Here is a 21,507-nt window from a genome sequence, read left to right on the forward strand (position 1 = left end):
AAAAAATTCAAATTTAACAAAATTCAATTCTAAAATACTGAAAACGAGTGAAATGCACAAAAAAAAATTTGCTATTAAAAAATTGTCGAGTGGTAATTTTTTTTGACAAATTATTAATTTTTTGTTTATTCGAGATTAATTAATTTTTGTTCTCCTTTTTTGTCCAGAGGAAAAGAAAAAAATAGGAATTAATTTTTAAAAGCTGAAAAAAAGAAAAAAATTCACTCGACGATATCGTAGGGTGAATTTTTTTCTTTTCTTTCAATTAATTTATTGTTTATCATTTAAATTTGAAATTAATTAATTTTTGTTCTTTTTTTCGGTGAAAATTGCCGAGTGGTAATTTTTTTTCTCCTCTTTTTTTCCAGATTAACATCGTCGAGTGGTGATATTTATTTCCCCCACCAGAAAAGCCGCACTTAATATAAAAGGATATAAATATAATAATAAATAGTTTTTGAAAGTAATAGGAGGGATGAAAGCGTACAAGCAGGTGTCCATGAATACGATCTCTTGTTTTTGAGCCCCTATGGATTCCCCTCCACCGCCTCCTCATCATCATCTCTCTCTCACGATAGTTTGGGGACCGTCGCAGGCCCAAAGGGTCCAGAGAGAAAAAGAGGGAGAGAGAAATATTTGAAAGAGAACCTTATAAACTAACATGTATTCGAGTGTCTGTACACAAGTGTTCGGAGGTCTCTACAAGTGTGCGAAGGGTCCCAAATGGCGCACCGTTAAGCATTCTATTTCCGAGTCTTCTTTGTGGGGGTAGTCCCACAGATATCTTCTTTTCCTTTTGAAGAAAACACATGGCCTTGTGCTGTGTTGTATTTCTCCCTGCGCGCCTCCGCACAGTTCAAGATCGTCCAAGCTACGGTACACTTTAATTTTTCCAAAAAAAAAATTTTTTCTTCCTCTCTTTTTATTTTATTTTTTTCAGTGAAAATAATTTTTTTCTTCGGTAATTATTGACGATAATTTGTGAATTTTAAAAATAGTTCTTTTCTTTCTGCAGGAGGATGTGAAAATTGAAGAAGAAAAAAAATTGTGACTCAAAGGGATAGAACAAGTGAAATACGAGTGGAGGGAAAAATTTTTCTTTTTCATGGTCCAGAGGGAAAATAGAAAGTGGAGGACGCCAAGCGTCGATTTTTCTCAAGTGTGATTGCAGGTACAAAAAAAAATTCTTCTGACTGGGCACTTCGATTTATATTGAAGTATTTGTCGCATTTGATTTAATTATTAATTTAATTAATAATTTTAATGAAATAAGTAAATTTCGAATTATTTCTTTTCAATTTCTTCTTCTTCTTCTTTTAATTTTTTAATTTTAATTTAATATTTTATTTAAAGATAATTTTAATTTTTCTTTTCAATTTACTTTTTTATTTCAATTTTTTATTCCTTGAATTTAAATTATAGTTTTCCAAATTTAATTTTGCTTTTTGTATTCATTTCTTATTGCTAGTTTCTTTCTTTTTTATTTCTTGGTCATAAATTTAATATTTTTTTTAATTTACTTTAAGTTTTTGTATTTTTTGTATTTATTATTTATTTAGTTTATTATTTTGTTTATTTACTTTTTCTTATTCACAAATTTTCTTCGCAATTTTCTGTGATTTTTTTTTTGGGACATTTCATTCGTTTATAATATTTTAGAATTGAATTTCGTTGAATTTGAATTTTTTTGTGATTAAAAAAATTTATTTTTTAATTTACAATGCCAAGAATAAAAAAATTTGCAATTAAAAAAATTGTTCTAAGAAAAGAAATATTTGCATAGTGAATAAATTTTGAAAAATAGAAAAATTGTCCGGAGAAAGAAAGTATTTTTTTGAAAATTGAATTGAATTTCAAAATTAAATTAAAGCTTAAATGAAATTATATTTAAATTCCATTAAAATTGAAATGAAATTTAATTGCAATTGAATTGAAATCGAAAGAAAATTGAAATGGAATTAAACTAAAATTGAAAAGAAATCGAATTTAAATTGAAAAATATAGAATTGAAAAGGAGGTAAAATTGAATCTTCCAAGGAATGTTAATAATGAAAATTATTAAGTTTTTGCAAACAAATTTGGCTTTTTAATAAAATAAATGAACTTTTCTGAAAAATTTTATTAAAATTCTTAAAAATAATTGAATCTTTGATAAGAATTTAATTATTTTTGTAAATAATTGAATTTTTGCGAAGAATTTTATTATTTAATAAAATAATTAAATTGTTCTGAAGAATTTTATTTAAATTCTTAAAAATAATTGAATTCTTGATAAGAATTTTATTGTTTAATAAAATAATTCAATTATTCTAAAGAACTTTATTGAAATTCTTAAAAAATAATTGAATTCTTGATAAGAATTTTATTGTTTAACAAAATAATTGAATTTTTGAGAAGAATTTTGTTATTTAAGAAAATAATTGAATTGTTCTGAAGAATTTTATTTTGTTTGGAAATAATTGAATTATTGCCAAGAAAGTAAAGTTGAATCGAAATTGAAAAGAATAAAGAAATAAAAAAAAAATTCGCACATTTAAAAAAAATTGTCTCGATATTGAAACTTATTTTGAAAATTGAATTGAATTTTGAAATTTATTTAAAATTAAATTAAAATTGAAAGGAAATTATATTAAAATTGAAATGGAATTGAAATTAAATTGAAATTGAAATTGAAATTGAAATTGAAATGAAATCGAATTAAAATTAAAATGAAACTGAATGAAAGTTAAAATGAAATAGAATTGAAATTAAAGAAAAATTTAATTGAAATATAAAAGAATTAGAATTGAAAAGCAAATAAATCTGAATCGAAATTGAAAAGTACAAAAAAAAATGAGAAATAAAAATAATTCCCAAAACGCAGAAAATTAAACCAAATGAAAAATATGTCAATTTTCGAAAATCACACTCAATGAATAAGTGAAGTAAATCCAAAGAATAATTAATAAACTGTTGTGAAGAGTGCAACTGTGGACTTTTTTTCCTTTTTTTTTCTACAAATGTTATCGCTGATATCAGTGAACTATAGGAGGGAGGACATAACGAGACAGGAAGTTCCAGTTACTGTTGGACACTCTGCTTATCAAAAACTTCTTTATACTTTCGACTCTTTAAAAAAAAAAAAAACTTTTTTTAACCATTAAATTCTTACTTTCTTCTTTAAGTTTCAAATTCTTTTTTCCCATTTCTTTTGAAGAAAAAATAGCTAACAAAAAAAATTGTTGATTAATTTTTCCGTAACTCGCGTTTGGATGAAGAAAAAGAAAAACGTGTTGATGTAGTGACAGAATTGTAAATAAAAAAAAACGATTACTTAGAAATTTTCAATTGTGTGGAAAATAGGAATATGTGGAATACGTTTTACAAGACAAATTCTTTAGATGGATTAATAATTCTTAAAATACCATCGTAAGTTTTATTTCTAACAAGAAGTAATTAATATAATTTTTGCTATTCTTTTTTTTTGGAAAATAATTTCTGTGTTTTTGTTATTAATTACTTAATTTCGGAGTTGAATTTTTTACCTTTTTTCCTGATTTTCTTTTTACTATTATTTACATTTTTTGTATTTATTTCGAATTTATTTTTTTATTAACAAAATATTTTTTAAATTAATTTTTTTTTATTAAATTTGTCATTTTTTATTTCTATTATTTTATTCTCAATTTATTTATTCTATTTTGTTATTTTATTACCACATTATTTATTCTCTTTCATTATTTTATCACAGAATTATTATTTTCAAATATTTTTCCAAAAAAAAAATGAAATACCAATAATAATTATCAAATAGAAAAATATTTCGAATTTAAAAAATATTCCAATTTCAATTGAAGAAAACAAAATTAATTTTTCATTTCGATAAAAAAAAAGCATTCCATTGAAAAAATAAAATTTTAATTTTTTTTAATTTCAATTCGAAAAAAAGAATTAATTTTCAATTTCTACTGAAAAATAAAAATATTCACAAACTGAAATTTTGGTTTGAAAAAAATTGATTAAATTTCTTCAGAAGAAAAAAAAATGTCAAAGAAGAAATATTATTGATAAATTTTGTTGTCGATTTCATTTTGCGATTAAAATTCTGCAACGTAATATTAAAAGGTAAATTAAGAATTTTTTTTCTCCAATTTTGGTAAATAGTTTTCCTACTGTAATCAATTAATAATGATACAAATCACTTAAAACACTCGATAGATATTAGACTTGATAAACTATCGTTCATAATATACACGTATATATATCATTTTCAAATGGACGATTAATCATCACAGAAACAAAGATTTCAAGGTGTTAAAAATTTTTTTTTTCGAAAATTACTAGAATAATCGACGATATCACAATAACGACAATATTTATTGTTTACTAAACAAATTCTTCTTTCTTAATTCCATTTTTTTTCATTTTTAACTGATTTTAATTATAAAATTTTTTTCACACAATTTTTTTTATATCGTTTATCAATTTAATTGATTTCAGTGATTTAATTTATTTTATACTTTTTTTCTATTTTTAATCTGAATTCTGATGTAAAATAAAATTTTAATGTGACTAATAATTGTAATTATTACAAATAATAATAATTATTGTTTATTTTTTAATTATTAGAATTATAATATTTATTTTCTTTATCCAAATATTTTGTTATTTTTATTAATAATTGAAAAAAATTTTCCATCAGAATTTATCCAAAAGTCCTTTTTAATAATTTTATTGTTGCTTTTTGTTTTCTCGTTTTTTCAAAAAATTTTCATTTTAAATTCGTTTAATTCTTAAATTAATTTATTGAAAATCATTTAATTCTTGCAAATAATTAATTAATCTTGCAAAATTTTAATAAAATTATTAAACGCAATTGAAAAATAATTAAATTCCTGAGAAGAATTTTATTATTTATAAAAATAATTGAATTTTGTTAAATTACTTGAAAATAATTGAATTTTTGCAAAAAATTGTATTTTTTTTGCAAATAATTGAATTTTTGAGAAGAATTTTATTAAAGTTTTTGAAAATAATTGAATTCTTGATAAGAATTTTTATTATTTCTAAAAATAATTGTATTTTTTGAAAGAATATTATTATTTATAAAAAAAAATCGAATTCTTATAAAGAATGTTATTAAAATTTTTGAAAATAATTTAATTCGAGGCAAGATTTTTATTGAAATTTAAAAGAAAAATTTTTTAAAAGTAATTGAATTTTAAGAAGAATTTCTTTTAAGTTTATAAAGTAATTAAATTTTTTATGAAGAATTTATATTTTTTAATTTTTGCGAAGAATATTATTAAAATTCTTAAAAATAATTGAATTCTTTATAAGAAATTCATTATTTTTGGAAATAACTAAATTCTTAGGAAAAAATTTATTATTTACAGAAATAATTAAATTCTTAGGAAGAATTTTATTATTTATAAAAATAATTGAATTTTTGTGAAGAATTTTGTAAAATACTTGAAAATAATTGAAATTTTGAATTGAATTCTTCTAAAGAATTTAATTATTTATGAAAATATTTGAATTTTTGTGAAGAATTTAAATAATTAATTAATTAATTTAATTTAATTAAATTTATTTAATTAATTAAAAATAATTTAAGTTTTTCGAAGAATATTAATATTCGTAAAAATAATTGAATTGAAAATAGGGCTTTTTCGATTAATTTTTCCGGATAATTTTTTTTTCGTTACGAATAAAAGTACGAAATACTCGGTAAGAAAATATAAAAAAAGAAGTAGAATGGAAAAATTGTTTAACACTGACACAAGCAATTTACATTGGAGACTGATAAGATTTATCAAAAGCTATTTGGAGTAATAAAATTGACCATCGGTTTTCATATTATAAGCGATAATAGTGATAATTAAATTTAACTATACAATACTGAATATTTTTGTTTTATAAATAATTATTATTTTTTTTAAACAAGAAAAAAAGTTGTTTCTAAATTATTAAACACTAAATACCATTTGTTAAATACTGTGTTTATCTAATTATTACATTATTCGACAAAAGCGAATAAAGTAAATAAATAAAAATTTATTTTTTCTTTTTCCTCTTTTTTTCTCGTTAATTCTTAATTAGCCTTATTATCTCTGTTTTATCGTTATAATTTTTTGTTTTATTACTATCATAAAGAAATAAGTTTTTGTAAAATAAATTTTTTTTTCTTCTAAATTCTTTTTCTTTTTTGTCTGAAATATCTTTGTTGTCAGCAGATAATAATCTTGTGTCTATAACTGATCATTTTTATAACTGATCATCCATATTATTTCAATTATTGTAAAGGAAACTTATAGAAATTATCTTTGAAAAAAATCTCTTACTTCTTAATTCGGGAGCTTAAAAATCGTTCAATTTGTTTTAATTGGCAATTTTTTCCTTCTCAGCAAATTACTGAATTTTATATTTTAATGAGAAAAATAATTTTATGAATTTAATTTTTCAGGACTTAGCGGGGACGAAAAACAAAAATGATTCGACGAAAACGATTGCTGGGAGTTTTTTGTATTTTGCAAATATTTTTTTGCTTTGGAAATGGAGTCAATGGAGCGAAATTTGAGAATAATTTATTGGATTCGACAAATTATGATGATAATAATAATAATAAATCGTTAGCTTATCGTTTAGAAATTTTGAAACAAGAGGAAACAACCCAACTTGCTTTAGATGAAAATATTATTTCCGATGAATTGGAAGAAGAAGAAGGGAAATTGAAACCGAATGAATTGGAGAACGATGAAATTAAATCTCATAACCAACCACAAGCTCCACTTTCACCAGATGGTTTGTATTTTTTTTTCTAAACAAAAAAAATTTTATTTTATTTCAATTTCGTTTAAAATTCTAATTTTGGGAAATTATTTTTTAATTGCTTTCTCAACTTAATTTGTTAAAAATAAATGAATAAATAATTAAAATTTAGTAAAATTGAAATTAATGAAAAATTTTGAAATTCTTTTTTATTTTTACTGTTCCAGTGGACAATTTGAAAGTGATTGATACAACGTCAAATTCAATAACAATTTCGTGGCGAGTGAGCGAAACATTTGTTCCTTCTTACAAAATTGAATGGTCAATAAAGCCAATTGATAGTGGAATTTTGAAAGATTCTAAATTTGTAATATCAAATCTTACAATTTACAATATCACCGAATTAGAATCATGTTCAATATATTCAATTAAAATTACCAAGGAAATTCACGATCCAAATGATGAGAAGCCACACGATTCAAAAACTTTAGAACATTCCACAAAAGCTTCTGGTAAATAGTAGAAATTATTTTTTAATCACTATATTAAATTAGTCATTTAAAAAAAATTATTAAATAATCAAATATTTAGTAATTAAATTTAATTACCTAATTTAATTAAATAGTAATTTAATAATTAATTATTAAATCCTAATAATTCAATAATTTAATTTTTTTTGTATTTAATAATTATAAAATACTAATAATAATTTTATAATTAAATTAATATACAACACAATAGATTTTGATTATTTTTATCACAATACAATTCACTTTAATTAATTGCACTTTAAATAATCAAGAAGTAAATAAATAAAGAAAAGAAAAAATTTCTGGGAAGAAAATTGTTTTTCTCTTTCTCTCTCTCTGATAATTTTAATATCTGATAAATATTCAGTTATTCCCAATATTAGTATCAGAAAAACAATTATTAATGATATTGAATATCTGACTTAAGATAAAAAAAAACAAAAATTGCAAAATTTTCCACAAGGGGAAATATTAAAAATATTTATATTATTATTAATTAATGTAATATATTATTAAAGATTTTAATTATTTCTTTTTGATTTTTTTAAATTATTTTTATTCTTGTGCTTTTATTTTAGTTCCTGGAAGAGTGGAGGAATTAAGTGTGGAAGCCGATGAAACGTCTTTGAATATTTCATGGAAATTGCCATTAAAAAATAGTCAATGTGTGGATAATTATGATGTGAAAGTAGTCGATGATGAAGGATCTGAAAAAATTGGAATACGAAATAAGGAAAGATTTTATAAAGCTTCAAATCTTGAACCGTGTACAAAATATCTAATAAGTGTCGCTGCTCGTGGTTTAGAAGATGTTGGTTCGTCGGATAAAAATCGCATTGAACAATCTACGAAATCAGTTGGTAAGTTATTTTCCTTATTACTCTTTCTTTTAATTATTTTTTATTTTCTTTATTTTTCTGTTTCTCTTTCTTTTCATTAGTTTTTAATTTCTTTATTTTTCTCTTTCTCTGTTTTTTAATTATTTTTTTATTACTGTTTTTACTTTTTTCTCATTTTTTTTTCTCTCCACAGTTCCAGGCGAGGTGACAAATTTACATGTGGAAACGAGTGAAACTTCGGCAAAACTTTGGTGGGATTTGCCAAAAAATAGTAAATGTGTTGCACAATTTTTAGTAGAAACTTTTGACAGTGAAAATAAATTAATTTCAAAGAAAACAACGGGAAATAATTTTTTTGAGGCCAAAGATCTTATGCCTTGTACGAAATATAATTTTACTGTTAAATCAGAAGGTCATAATGGTTCATCATCACCGGGACAAAATGTCACCGCACAAACTAAATCATCGAGTAAGTTTAAAAATTTTTCATTTCCTCTCAATATAAATATTAGACAACAAAAAATATTCAAAAGTAAACATTTTTTCAATTTCGAAGTTTTTCCTTTACCAAAAATGCGAAATAAAAATTTTATTTCCTTATTTTAGTTTTTAAATTAATCGATATGTTAAATTAAAAAAAAATTTAATTTAAGAAGATATTTTGTTAAATATTTGAATAATTGTTGATTGCTGATAATTAAAAAAGAATTAAGAAAACTTGAGAATTGGATGAAATTAGTTTAATAGGTTTTTAATTTTTAAGAATGTTAATTTTTTCCGAAAGCTACTAATGTGAATTTAGTTTTGTTTTAAGTTTAATTGTTTTAAGAAAAAAATGTTTTTGTGAAATAATCTTGATAGGTATAAAAAAAATGTAATTTTAATGAAAATTGTTATTTTTTTAATCCACAGGACTCAATAAGGTAAAGGATTTAATGACCATTGTTAAGATAAATTCCATCGATATTTCATGGACTCCGCTTGGAAATAATGAATGTGTGATTGGATATTTAGTTACTGTATTTAATTCCTCAATTGTTAATGAGGAAATTGTTTACAATGAGACAACGAAAAAAAATTATTTCAATGCAACCAATCTCCTTCCATGTGTTAAGCACACAATTGTCGTGAAAGCCCTCGGATATTCTGAATCGTCAAACGGCACAAATGCCACAGTAATTACACAATTAGTCAGTAAGTGAAAAGAAAATTTTTAATTAAATTTATTTATTTATTAAAAGAATAAATTTTTCAAGGAAAATTTTATTTTGTCATGAAAATCTATATTAATAATCGCTGTATTCCGGTAATCTGTTCACAGTATGAAATTACTTGTTTTTGTTTGATTTTTTTCTTTCTTAATTTGTTTTGATAATTTCTCTTTCTAAATTTTTTAACTTTTAAAATTAAATCATTTTGAAAATTTTTTGACAATTGAAAAAATAAATTTTTGAAATTAAAATTCTAAGAAGAATTTTATTAAAATTTAAATTCATTCAAGGAATTTAATTAAAATTGTATTTAAAAATAATTGAATTACTTTAAATAATTTTATTATTTATTAGAATAATTTATTTGTTTCAAGAAAATTTTATTACAATTTTTGCAATTAATTTAATTTCTCAAAAGAATTATATTACAATTTTTAAATATTATCAAATTCCTTCAAAGAATGATGTTATTTATAAAAATAATTGAATTTTTGTCAAGAATTTTGCTAAAATATTAAAAAATAATTTAACTTTTGCTGAGAATTTAATTATTTATGAAAATAATTGAATTTTTTAAGAGAATTTTATTATTTATAAAAATAATTGAATTTTTGTGACGAATTTTATTAAAATTCTTGAAAATAATTGAATTCTTGCAAAGAATGTTATTAAAACTATTTAAAAATAATTGAATTTCTGCGGAAAATTTTAATATGTATTTATGAAAACTATTAATTTCTTTCAAAATTTGTTATTATTTACAAAAATAATTAAAATTTTGTGAAGAATTTTGTAAAAATACTTAAAAATAATTGAATTCTTGAGAAGAATTTTATTCAAACTTTTAAAAATAATTGAATTCTCACAAAAAATGTTATTTATAAAAACAATTGAATTTTTTTGAAGAATTTTGTTAAAATGCTTGAAAATAATTGAATTTTTGCTAAGAATTTTATTGTTTATTAAAATAATTGCATCTTTGTGAAAAATTTTGTTAAAATGCTTGAGAATAATTGCACTTTTGCTAAGAATTTAATTATTTATGAAAATATTTGAATTCTTTTGAAGAATAAAATTTCATTATTTATTAAAATAATTGAATTGTTGTTAAGAATTTTATTAAAATTATTATTAAAATAATTGAATTGTTGTTAAGAATTTTATTAAAATTATTAAAAATAATTGAATTCTTATTATTAAAAATAATTGAATTTTATTTAAACTTTTTAAAAATAACCATATTCTTAAAAAAAATAGTATTTATAAAAATAATTAAATTTTGGTGAAGAATTTAGTTAAAATACTTGAAAATTTTTGAATTTTTGTGACGAATTTTATTAAAATTCTTAACAATAATTGAATTTTTGAAAAAAATTAAATTCTTGCGAAGAATTTTATTAAAACTTTTTTAAAATAATTGATTTTTTTGAAAATAGAAAATTAGAATTAATTAATTAATTAGTTAACATAATATGTTAAATTTTTCAATTTTGAATCTAAAATTTAAAAAAAATTGAAGTTGATGTTTGAAATTGATTTATGAAATTTGTAATTAACTTTTGTTTTCTTATTGCCCTTTTTCAGAACCAAGTAAACCTGTGAATATTTCTCACACTCCAATAGTGGAGAAAGCATTGAAAATTGTTTGGTCACCACCGGAAATTGGCGCAAGTTGCGTGAAAGAATATCTCATAACATTAAAAACAAACATTTCGGAGGAAATTTATCAAATAAATAATACAACCAAAACTGAAATACAAATTGACGGTTTATTTCCCTGCACATCGTACAGTTTGGAAATTAGTGCAGTCGACATTGAAAATGTAAAGAGTGTCTCCGAATTTATTCAAAATACAACACCAACATTAATGAGCGGTAATTTTTTATTTCTTTTTCTCTCTAAATTTTATTCTTTTAAATTCAATCCTAAAAAAAAACTGTTTATTTTTAATTACTTGAATTTATTTTATTTCTTTTCTATTTATTCAGTATTTAATTAATTAATTGAATTAATTGAATATTCAATATTTAGCTATTTTAATTAAATGTTTAATTAATTTAATTCAATATTTAATTTATTCGAAATAAAAATTTTCAATTTTCAATAATAAAAGTGAATTTTTGAAATGCATTAATTTAAATATTTAATTAAAGTTGCTCAGCCGCCGAGAAGAGTAAAAGCTCCGACCTACACGAAAGATTCGGCAACACTTTATTGGAAAATTGAAAGTGAAAATAATTGCACAGTGGAAGCGGTTATTGTCCATTGTCATTACACTGTGAATGAATTTAAAGGAATTGGCTATGAGCCAAAAAATGGAACGGCCAATTCATCAGTAATAGAAATCGATCAACTTAAGCGAAAATTGGTTAATATTAAAGTCGAAAATTTGAGTCCATTCACAAATTATGATTGTAAAGCGACAACAATTAATGTCGCGGGGGAAAGTAATAGCAGTTTACCCGTCAACGTCATGACCGAGGAAGATGGTAAAATTTCAATCTAATTTAATAAAATAATTTAATTTTTGCAAAGAATTTTATTATTTATTAAAATAATTGAATTGTTGTGAAGAATTTTATTAAAATTTTTAAAAATAATTGAATTCTATTAAAATTTTTGATATAATAACAAACAATAATAATTAATTATGTACTTAATAAGTGAATTTTTTTAATTTTGATTAATGAAATTATTCAAAAATTTGCTGGTTTGTTCATTTTTAAAATTTTATTTTATTGAGTTATTTTAATTTTATTTAAACGATTTTGTTTTCTTTTTCTAGTTCCATCTGCACCGCAAATGAATTTAACAGATGTGAGCGATTTGGAATATTCTTTCGAGTGGATAAAACCAGATATTATTCCGGGTACGATACAAAATTACGAAATTGATTTTACATGGGAACCGGCGTTTCCCGTTCCCGATAAATGCAATACTTTAAAACACAATTCAACAATATTGGACAGTGCATTATTGAATTATACCCATCAAAAAGGATCGCCCTATTCGCAATACGAAGTGAGAATACGAGCGAAAACAAGAGCTGGTTATGGAAATTACAGTGAATCAATTTCGTTCATGAGTGACGCTGGAGGTGAGAGAAAATTTTCGCCCTTTTATTAAATTAAAAAAATGTATCTGCAAAAATTTCTTATTTCAAAATTCAAAAATACATTCGAACAAAATAAATTTGAATTAAATAAATAAATTTAAATATTTTAAATATTTATTTAATTAATTTGAATTAATTATTTTTCACTGTTTATAATTACATTGACTTGGAGTGATCGTTTATCTAAATCGTCTTCTTAATAATTATTTGATTTTTCATGTTTTTGAATTTATATAAATAAAAAATAATTTTACATTTTGCATTTTGCATTTTAGTTCCATCGAAAGTGACGAATTTCACCTACAAGCACGAGGGGAGTAAAAATGATGCGAATGTATTGAGTACAATTTTACAATGGGGCCTTCCTTGCGAATTGAATGGAGTAATTGAATTTTTTAATATTTCTGTGCACGGCGTGAGAAATGAAACGGTGCACAATTTCACGAAAATACTCGAAAGCGGCAAGGATGTCCACAAGGACGATATTTTTATGGTCGATCTCGAGGAATTGAGACCATCTTATTATTATACTTTTATATTGACGACAAAAGTGAAAAATGTCACTGAATTGGGAGCTGGAACTACTTATTACACTAATTATCCCGCTGGAAGTTAGTATTTTTTTTTAATTTTACACAATTCATTTACATTTCTCAAAATTTAATTAATTTCCATTTATATTTATTAAATTTCTGTAATTCTGAAATTTAGTTCTTTAATATTTAATTAAATGTAATATTGAATTTTTCGTAAGAAATTTGAAAAAAGCATTTTTTTTTTTTATTTTCTTTTCTTCAGTTCCAGTTCAACCGGATGTTGAATACGTGAAAATGTTGACGATCGACCCTCAAAAAGCAATAAAAACAACAACTTCGGCTACAGTTTTACTGCCACTGTTTCCAATGACTAATGGCGATATTAAATATTATGCGGTGATGGTGTCAACGAGGGGAAATAATAAAGGGACAAGAACAAGATATGAATTGAAGGGTAATGAATGGCCGAATTCATCATGTTGGCAGGAGTCGATGCTCAAGGACTTCTCGATTCCATATCAGGCCACGAGTCCAGAGTGGAATCCGTTTCGTAAGTCGTTTCTTTTTTTAATTTATTTGTTCAAATTTATTTGTATTTATTTTACTTTTTTTTATTTTTATTATTTATTTTTTTATTAATTTTTTAATTTTCGTTCTTTCAGTCAATTTTTTTCTATTAGGGAAGAATTTATTTATTTATTTATTTATTACACACGATAAATGCACGGAAAAAAAATTTGATTTGATTCAAATAGTCGATTATTCGAGAAAAATAGTTTATTATCTTAAATAAATATTTACTTGAATTAAATAATTTTTATTTCAATATAAAACATTGACTTTTTTCTGTTCTTAGCGAATTATGTGGTTGATTATGGCCACATAAAGGCTGTGAAATTTGTTTTGGGACAGGACACGGATTGTCAAGAACTTTCAATTAACACGAACCGAAGACTTTATTGCAATGGTCCCCTGAAGCCAGGAACTTTTTATGACGTTCGAATGAGAGCATTCACTGAAGGCGGCTATTCTGATTCTGACGTTTTTATTGTCAAAACCAGTGAGTTTCGATTTTATAATTAAGATATTATTATTAGTAATTTTTTTGCAAAATTTTTAACACAATCAATTCTCCTTTTTATTTCTTTATTGATAATAATAATAACAACAACAAAAGTAATAACAAAAAATAATAAAAAACAATAATAAAAAAATAAAAAATTATATTAATAATAATAATAAGAATAACGAATTAGTTAAAATAATAATGAAAAATAATTACTAATTTACTAACAATAACTAATAATAACAATAAATAAAAATAATAAATTGTGGAAAAAAATCCATTTTTCCTTCTTTGTAGTTGAGTTAATATTTTTTTAAAATTACAGATGCTGAAATAAATATCCCGATAATAATAGGAATTGTGATTGGAATCATGGTACTTGGAATTTTAACGACAATGATGTTGTTAGTTAGAAAATGTTCTCCACACGCGTAAGTATATATTATAATCAAAAATTTTCAAAAAAAAAAAGAATTATTTTCAACTTTTTTATATAATATTTTTTCTCTCTATCTTCATTTTTGCTGCAATTGAAAAAACATTTTTTTTCTTTCCTTTCCCTAATTATTTCGATTTTTCTTTGTTTGACTATAAAATAAAATTTTTAATTCATTTTACAAATAAAGAACATTTATGAGAACTGAAAAGTTTTCAATTTCAATTAAATTCCACAAAAAAAATCAATTATTTTTGAAAATTTTAATAAAATTCTTAACAAAAATTCAATTATTTTATAAAATAGTAAAATTATTCACAAAAATTTAATTATTTTTAAAAATAATGAAATTCTTAGCAAGAATTTTAGCATTTTGAAAAATGTCAATAAAATTTTTTACAAGAAAAAATTTAATCAATTACTTTGAAATTTTTTTTTTTTAATTTGTTTTGAACAATTATGATTAAATTCTTTATTAAAAAAAAAAAATTCCAACAAAAATTCTCTAAAGATTTGAATTATTTAAAAAAATGTTAAATGACATTCTTCACAGAAATTCAATTAAGTATTTTCAAAAATTTAAATAAAATTTTATTTAAGAATTGAATTACTTTCATAGTTAATAACATTTCTCGAAGGAATTTAATTATTTAAAAAAAATTGCAATAAAAATTCTCTAAAGAATTCAATTATTTAAAAAAAAATTGGAATAAAAATTCTTTTCGCAGAAATTCAATTATTTTCCAAAATTTTTATAAAACTCGCAAGGAATTTAATTATTTTGAAAAATTTGGATAAATTTCTGTATAAAAATTCAATTATTTCGGATTATTAATTATTGTTAATATAGATATTCAATTGCTTAGTAATTATTAAACAGTTTAATAATTAATATTCAATTGTTTAATAATCATTATTCAGTTGTTTAATAATTAATATTCATTTATTTAATAATTAATATTCAATAGTTTTAGTAATTAATATTCAACAATTCAATAATTAATATTCAATAGTCGAGAAAAGCTGGGAAAAGAATAAAAGAAAAAATTCTATTTTCAAAAGTAAATTTTTTTTTCTGCTTGACATAAAAATGCTCCGTGCACTGAATGAAGATACGAGAGCGAGATTTCATGACGAATCTCAGGTAAAGATCTCTCAGTATAAAATCAGGTGTAAGTGTGCCTTCTATATACACTTATAGGAAATAATCAATATTTGTCCTGGTGACTCAGAGAGAAGAATACTATAGACTTGTAAGACAAGGCCATCATATAATGCATTAAGTGTCATACGCATTTAATGTATGCGTTTAGTTGACGACAAACTGTTGGTTTCGCATGGGCTCTTTTTTATTTGCTCTCTTTTTCTCTTTTCTCCCCTGTGCTCGCCTCTCTTATTTTATAACACACGCACACCACAATTTCGCAATCGCACTCTCCGCCGCGGAAATCGTTCAAGTTTCAAAATTTATAAAGAGACGTTATTTTTAAGCATGGATATTTTTAAACACACGGGAAGAAGGTGAATTGAGAATAAATTTTGTTTTATATCTAGTGGCGAGTTTTTGACAAAATGACGCTATTTTGTTTTTTAATATATTAAATATTTCGTTTTTTTTTTAATCTTTTTGTGGAAAAAAGTGAAAAAGGGGAAATATTTTTTTAGTGCAAAAAAGAAATATATTTTTTTTTTGTTTGAGTGAAAAAAGTTTTTTTTTTGATGAGAAATGAATTCTCCTCATTTCCGGAATCAAATGTCATTCGCTAATTTTTTTACGAAGTGTGTAAATTTGGATTTCATTCACATTTTGATTCTATTCTTGTTTTGTTATTTATATTTGTTCTTGTTTATTTCTATTCTTTCGTTTTCTTTTCGATAAATTCGAATTATTATTTCGGTTACAATAAACTTTTCATTTTTTGTTCTCTCAATTTTTTCTACAATTTAAAAATTTTTTTTCCGTCTTTTATTTCTTTTTGCGTTTTATCACTTCGTTTTGGTTGTGGTAAATTTTTTAATTTTTCGTTTCTCTCCTTTGATGTATTTTCGTTTAATTTTCTCCGCTTTTATATTTTTTTGCGGTTTTCTCCATTTTTCTACGCTTTAGTTTTATTACTTTCTTAGAATTTATTTTTTCAGTTTTTGTATTTTCTTCCTTGCAAATTTTGAATTATTTTTCCAAACTAAAAAATCGTATTTTTTTGTCAGTGTATAAAATAAAAAAAATTCTTTTAATTCTCATCGGAAATGAATTTTTCTGTTTGAATTGCCATTTTTTTCAAGTTTCAATTCTTTTTTGTTTAAATTTAATTTTTAATTTAAATATTGAATTTAATTATTTCTTTATTATTTATTTATTTTATTTCTTTATTCATTTTATTTTTTTATTATTTATTCATTTTGTAATTTTATTTTATTATCTAATTTTGAAAAATATTATTTTCAGTGTTCTTCGACGATTTTTGCATTCGGATTTGCCGGGATCGCCGGTTCCAACGCCATTTACGAGGCGAAAATTCATCAGTCATTGTCAGCAACTTGCTGACAATCCTGGAAAACTCAGCTGTGAATTCCAGTTATTGCAAACTCTCAGTTTGGACCTTCAAATGCCAACGAATGCCGCTTGTCTTCAGGCAAATCGAAAGAAAAATCGTTATTCCGACATTTTACCATGTAAGTTTCCATTTTATTTTATTTACTCCATTTTTTCTTTAATTTTTTAATTTAAAAATTAGTGTTTTATTTATTTGACAATTTTTTGTATTTCTTTGATTTATAAATTTTATTTACTCCATTTTTTATTTCTTTGATTTCTATACTTTATTTATTACAATTTTATTTTATTTATTCCTTTTTTTATTTCAAAACTTATTTTTAAAAATAAAAATTATTAGAATATTTTTTTAGTTTCACTTATTTTGTTTTTATGTTTTATAATTCAAGTTCATTGGAAATCGAATTACAAGAATTAAAATGATTGTTTTCATTCGCAGATGATTTTTCCCGAGTGAAATTAGACGTGATCGATAATGATCCAAACACTGACTACATTAACGCTTCATTCATTACTGTAAGTAAAAAAAACATTGCGAACAATTTTTTTTATTTAAAAATAAAGCATAAATTATTATTTTAAAAATTTAGTTTCTTAGCTTTTTTAATAATTTTTCTTTCTAAATGTTTTCAATTTTAAAATTAATGTATCGAAAATAATTGAATTCTTGCAAATTTTATTTAACAAAAAAAAATTAAAAATAATTGAATTAATTTCAAGGATTTTATCAAAATTACTTTAAATAATTGAATCTCTGCGGAAAATTTTAAATATAATTGAATTTTTGTGAAGAATTTTGTTAAAATTCTTTAAAATAATTGAATTCTTGATAAGAATTGCATTATTTTTGGAAATAATTGAATTTTTGTGAAAAATTTTATTATTTATGAAAATAATTGAATTATTGCTAAGAATTTCATTATTTTTGAAAATAATTGAATTCTTGTGAAGAATTTTTTTTAAACTTTTTAAAAGTAATTGAATAAAGAATTTAATTATTTATGAAAGTAATTGAATTTTTGCGAAGAATTTTATTGAATTTTATGAAGAATTTCTTTTAAGTTTATAAAATAATCGTGTTTATTATTAATTGCAATTAATAATTTTCCTATTAAATTACATTAAAATTATTGATTGAATCCAAAGAATTTTTTAAATTTATTATTATTATTATTTTAATTATTTATTATAAATAAATAAATTCTAAATTTTTCAAGGGATATTCCGGTGAGGATGAATATATTGCGTGTCAAGGCCCAAAGGAAGAGACGACATACGATTTTTGGCGAATGATTGATCAATATGATGTGAAGATAATCATAATGTTGACTCAACTTTTTGAGAAAGGAAAAGTGAGTAATTTTAATTCCAAGAAAAAAAAAGAAAGTCATATTAAATTATCATTTTTTTGCAGATGATTGATAAAATACTTTTCTATATATAATATCTGATAAAAAAAAATACTTCATCGCCAAAAAATTTCTAATTAATCTAATGTAATAATTACAATATACCTAATTATAATAAATATAATTATAATTGTAATAGAATTAAATTATATTAATGATTAATATTAATAATGTAAATATTTAATTGTTTAAAAATCTTATTTTTTACAGGAAAAATGCCATCAATATTTTCCTACAATTAGAGAAACGTTTACGTATGAAAAAATGTCAATTCGTTGCACAAGCGAATTAGATTATCGCACTTGCACCCAAAGAACTCTGGTTTTGCAAAAGGTAAGTTTATTTCATTTCAAGAGAATTATTTTAATAATTTAATTTTAGTAAATACATTAATTAGAGAAATAAATTAATTGCAGGACGAAAAAAAGAGAAATATAATGCATCTGCATTTTAAAGATTGGCCAGATCACGATGTACCTGAGGACTTTGATCCAATGATTAATTTTTGTCAAATAATGCGTCGGCACATTACGGCCAACAAGGGACTCGTTGTAATTCACTGCAGGTAATTTACGTCTAATTATTATCATTAATTTACCAGCAGTGATAATTAAAAATTGCTCTAATCAATTCTCACAATATATTTATATCTCATTGATTATATCCTTAATACGAATTTTATTTTTTGTTTAATTTTTAAATAAATTGTTATTTTTGATAGGTAAATTATTCTTTAAGATTGTTTAACATATAAATTATTTTATTTTAGTAAATTTTAATTTAAAAGAAAAATGTTTTTGTTTTTTCAGTGCCGGAATTGGAAGGACGGGAACATTGATAACAATTGATATGTTATTGCAAAGTATGAGAGAAAATAGAAAATTGGACGTTTTCGGAACTGTTTATCGATTGCGAAGACATAGATTGAATATGGTTCAAAGAGAGGTGAGAAAACTTTTTGTAAATTTTGTGAAAACAAAAAACCTTATTATTCTCTATAAACGAGAAAAGTTATGTGAATAAAAAAATTAATTCGTTTTGTATTTTTCAGAGTCAATACGCTTATATTTACAATTGCGTGCGACAAGTACTTAAAAATCCGTATATTCTTAAGAATTGTAAGTAAATTTTCCTCCAATGACTAATTTAATTGAGTGATAATTTTTTTTTTTATTAATTTAAACATTTCAATCAAATTTTTCAATTTCTAAATTTCAAATTCTAAATTTTTCAACTAACTTATAGATTATTCAATTTATTTATTAGTTTTGCATCTAATTTTGAGATTTTTAAACTAATTTCTAGGTCTTTCAACTAATTTATAGATTTTTAAACTAATTTCTAAATTCTTCAACTAATTTATTTATTTAAAGAGATAAATTTACAAATTATTCAATTAATTTCTCAGTTACAATCAAATTCATAACTATTAATTAATAGTCGAATTTATTGAAATTAATTCATTTTCTTTTTTTAGATAAACCACCGCCAATGGATCTACACAAGAATAGCAAGAAAAAGAAAGATTCGGCAAATTCGAGTCTAGGATTAGTCAGCAGTTTAGATTGTAAGTTTTTGTTTTATTTAATTTCCTCTCTAAGAAAAAAATGACGGGAAAAATTCGTTAATTATTGGCAAAATTTAAGAGAGAAATTTTGTTATTTTTTTTTCTCAGGGAGGAAAGGCAGCATCTCACTTTCGGCTGATTCAATGGAGCCAATGTATCAATCATCTCCATCTTCAACTCTCGAAACTCCAACAAGAAATGGTACTTTTATTGAAGGTAATTAATAATTACTGACTAATATTTATTTACTTCTTTTCTCATTCGACTCATCAATTAAAAAATTGAAATAAATTATTTTTTAGTTTCGAAATTAAAATTAACTTTTTGTAAAATTAAAATTATTATTAAATATAAAAAATTATTTATTATTATTAAAGATTCAAAAATATTTTCAGGTCTCAGGTGCAGTAAATCGTTGACTGCTTTAGATCCAAAAATTCTAGACACTCGAGTGGGTGAGTTATTTTTTTCTGCGGAAAATTTTACTATTTATGAAAATAATTAAATTCTTGATTATGAAATTATTCAAAAATTTATATTTCAAAGTAAAAATTTTTGTAATTTGCATATAATAATAATAAATTGAATTAAAAATGTATTTACTTAAATTTTCAGTTAAAACATGCAGCCAGGGCTATGTGACTTATGAATCGATAAAAAATTCCTCGTTCGGCTCGAGCAATGCAAGTTTAACTGCAAGCGATACTCAAGGATCGCGGAAATCAATTTACGAAAACGTTCGTCCCCTATTTCGATCAAAATCGGATCAATTGCTCGATGTTAATGACGTTTTTATGTGCAGGACAAATTATTCCGAAACCAAAGAAGAAGGTAATTTAATTAATTTATAATCAAATATTAATATTATATTAATTATAAATAATATTTACTTCATAAATTAACGATAAATAATTCTATTATTAATGAATGTGATAATTTTTTTTTCAGAAAATTTGGAAAAAGACACATCTCTCTGATAAAAGTGAAAATTTACACCAATTTAGAAAAAGGATATTATTGTGATAAGGTCTCGAGCTGAACTCGTTATCAGCATAATAAATATGTGATTATTATGTTAATAATCATCGCACGACTGTCTCTCTTATTCTCAAAAAAAGGGGAAGAAAAAAAAATTAGCCAAAGCAATATTTTCCTCTTTCTTTTCTTTCTTTTTCGGGAAAAATTCCAAGATAGATCAAAAGAAACAAATTGTGATTGTGACACAATTACGGGAAAAAAAGGCTGTTTAATATTAATTAATTAATAATAAAAATTGTAAATAATCTTCGTGTAGAAAATTTTTGTACAAAAAGAAAAAGAATCGTATTTTTTTGACAAGTAACACATCAAAAAGAAGTATTTGTATATATAGAATAAATTTTATAAAAATTAATTCATTTTATAAAAATCATGACAAATCTCTCGATTTCTTTTGCCAAAACGATTACATTCTTCTTTAATTGAATTATTTTTATAATGTAGAATTGCATATT

The 21,507-nt window shown here is 22.6% G+C and overlaps 1 protein-coding gene across 3 annotated transcripts; it reads left to right on the plus strand.

Annotated features, from left to right (window-relative positions):
• Positions 1 to 383: 383 nt before the first annotated feature.
• LOC122511763 (tyrosine-protein phosphatase 10D) lies at positions 384 to 21,474 on the plus strand. Of its 3 annotated transcripts, XM_043627229.1 has the most exons (26): positions 384 to 876; positions 1,016 to 1,171; positions 6,446 to 6,783; positions 6,978 to 7,262; positions 7,859 to 8,140; positions 8,313 to 8,588; positions 9,032 to 9,313; positions 10,915 to 11,205; positions 11,485 to 11,820; positions 12,117 to 12,428; positions 12,722 to 13,057; positions 13,245 to 13,532; positions 13,839 to 14,042; positions 14,374 to 14,479; positions 16,931 to 17,157; positions 17,478 to 17,554; positions 18,256 to 18,390; positions 18,658 to 18,780; positions 18,864 to 19,012; positions 19,257 to 19,392; positions 19,499 to 19,565; positions 19,925 to 20,014; positions 20,123 to 20,230; positions 20,410 to 20,469; positions 20,630 to 20,845; positions 20,963 to 21,474. In XM_043627229.1, the coding sequence occupies exons 3-26, from the start codon at positions 6,471 to 6,473 to the stop codon at positions 20,989 to 20,991; spliced, it is 4,728 nt and encodes a 1,575-aa protein (XP_043483164.1). In that variant the 5' UTR covers positions 384 to 876; positions 1,016 to 1,171; positions 6,446 to 6,470; the 3' UTR covers positions 20,992 to 21,474. The 3 variants fall into 3 exon arrangements, with proteins under 3 accessions (XP_043483164.1, XP_043483165.1, XP_043483163.1); XM_043627230.1 differs by lacking the exon at positions 384 to 876 and having other exon boundaries at positions 914 to 1,171; XM_043627228.1 differs by lacking the exons at positions 384 to 876; positions 1,016 to 1,171 and adding an exon at positions 3,047 to 3,408 and having other exon boundaries at positions 20,963 to 21,473.
• Positions 21,475 to 21,507: the final 33 nt, after the last annotated feature.

Source organism: Leptopilina heterotoma, unplaced genomic scaffold (assembly GCF_015476425.1).
Source record: "Leptopilina heterotoma isolate Lh14 unplaced genomic scaffold, ASM1547642v1 Lhet_90, whole genome shotgun sequence".
In the NCBI taxonomy this organism is placed as follows: domain Eukaryota; kingdom Metazoa; phylum Arthropoda; class Insecta; order Hymenoptera; family Figitidae; genus Leptopilina; species Leptopilina heterotoma.

What these genes read in the sequence shown, in the direction of transcription:
- LOC122511763 (XM_043627229.1), top strand. Translation starts at nt 6,471, where the DNA reads ATGATTCGACGAAAACGATTGCTGGGAGTTTTTTGTATTTTGCAAATA. An exon ending in TTATTCCGACATTTTACCAT is followed by an intron (nt 17,158 to 17,477) that starts GTAAGTTTCCAT and finishes TTTCATTCGCAG; the next exon opens with ATGATTTTTCCCGAGTGAAA. An exon ending in ATTAGTCAGCAGTTTAGATT is followed by an intron (nt 20,015 to 20,122) that starts GTAAGTTTTTGT and finishes TTTTTTTCTCAG; the next exon opens with GGAGGAAAGGCAGCATCTCA.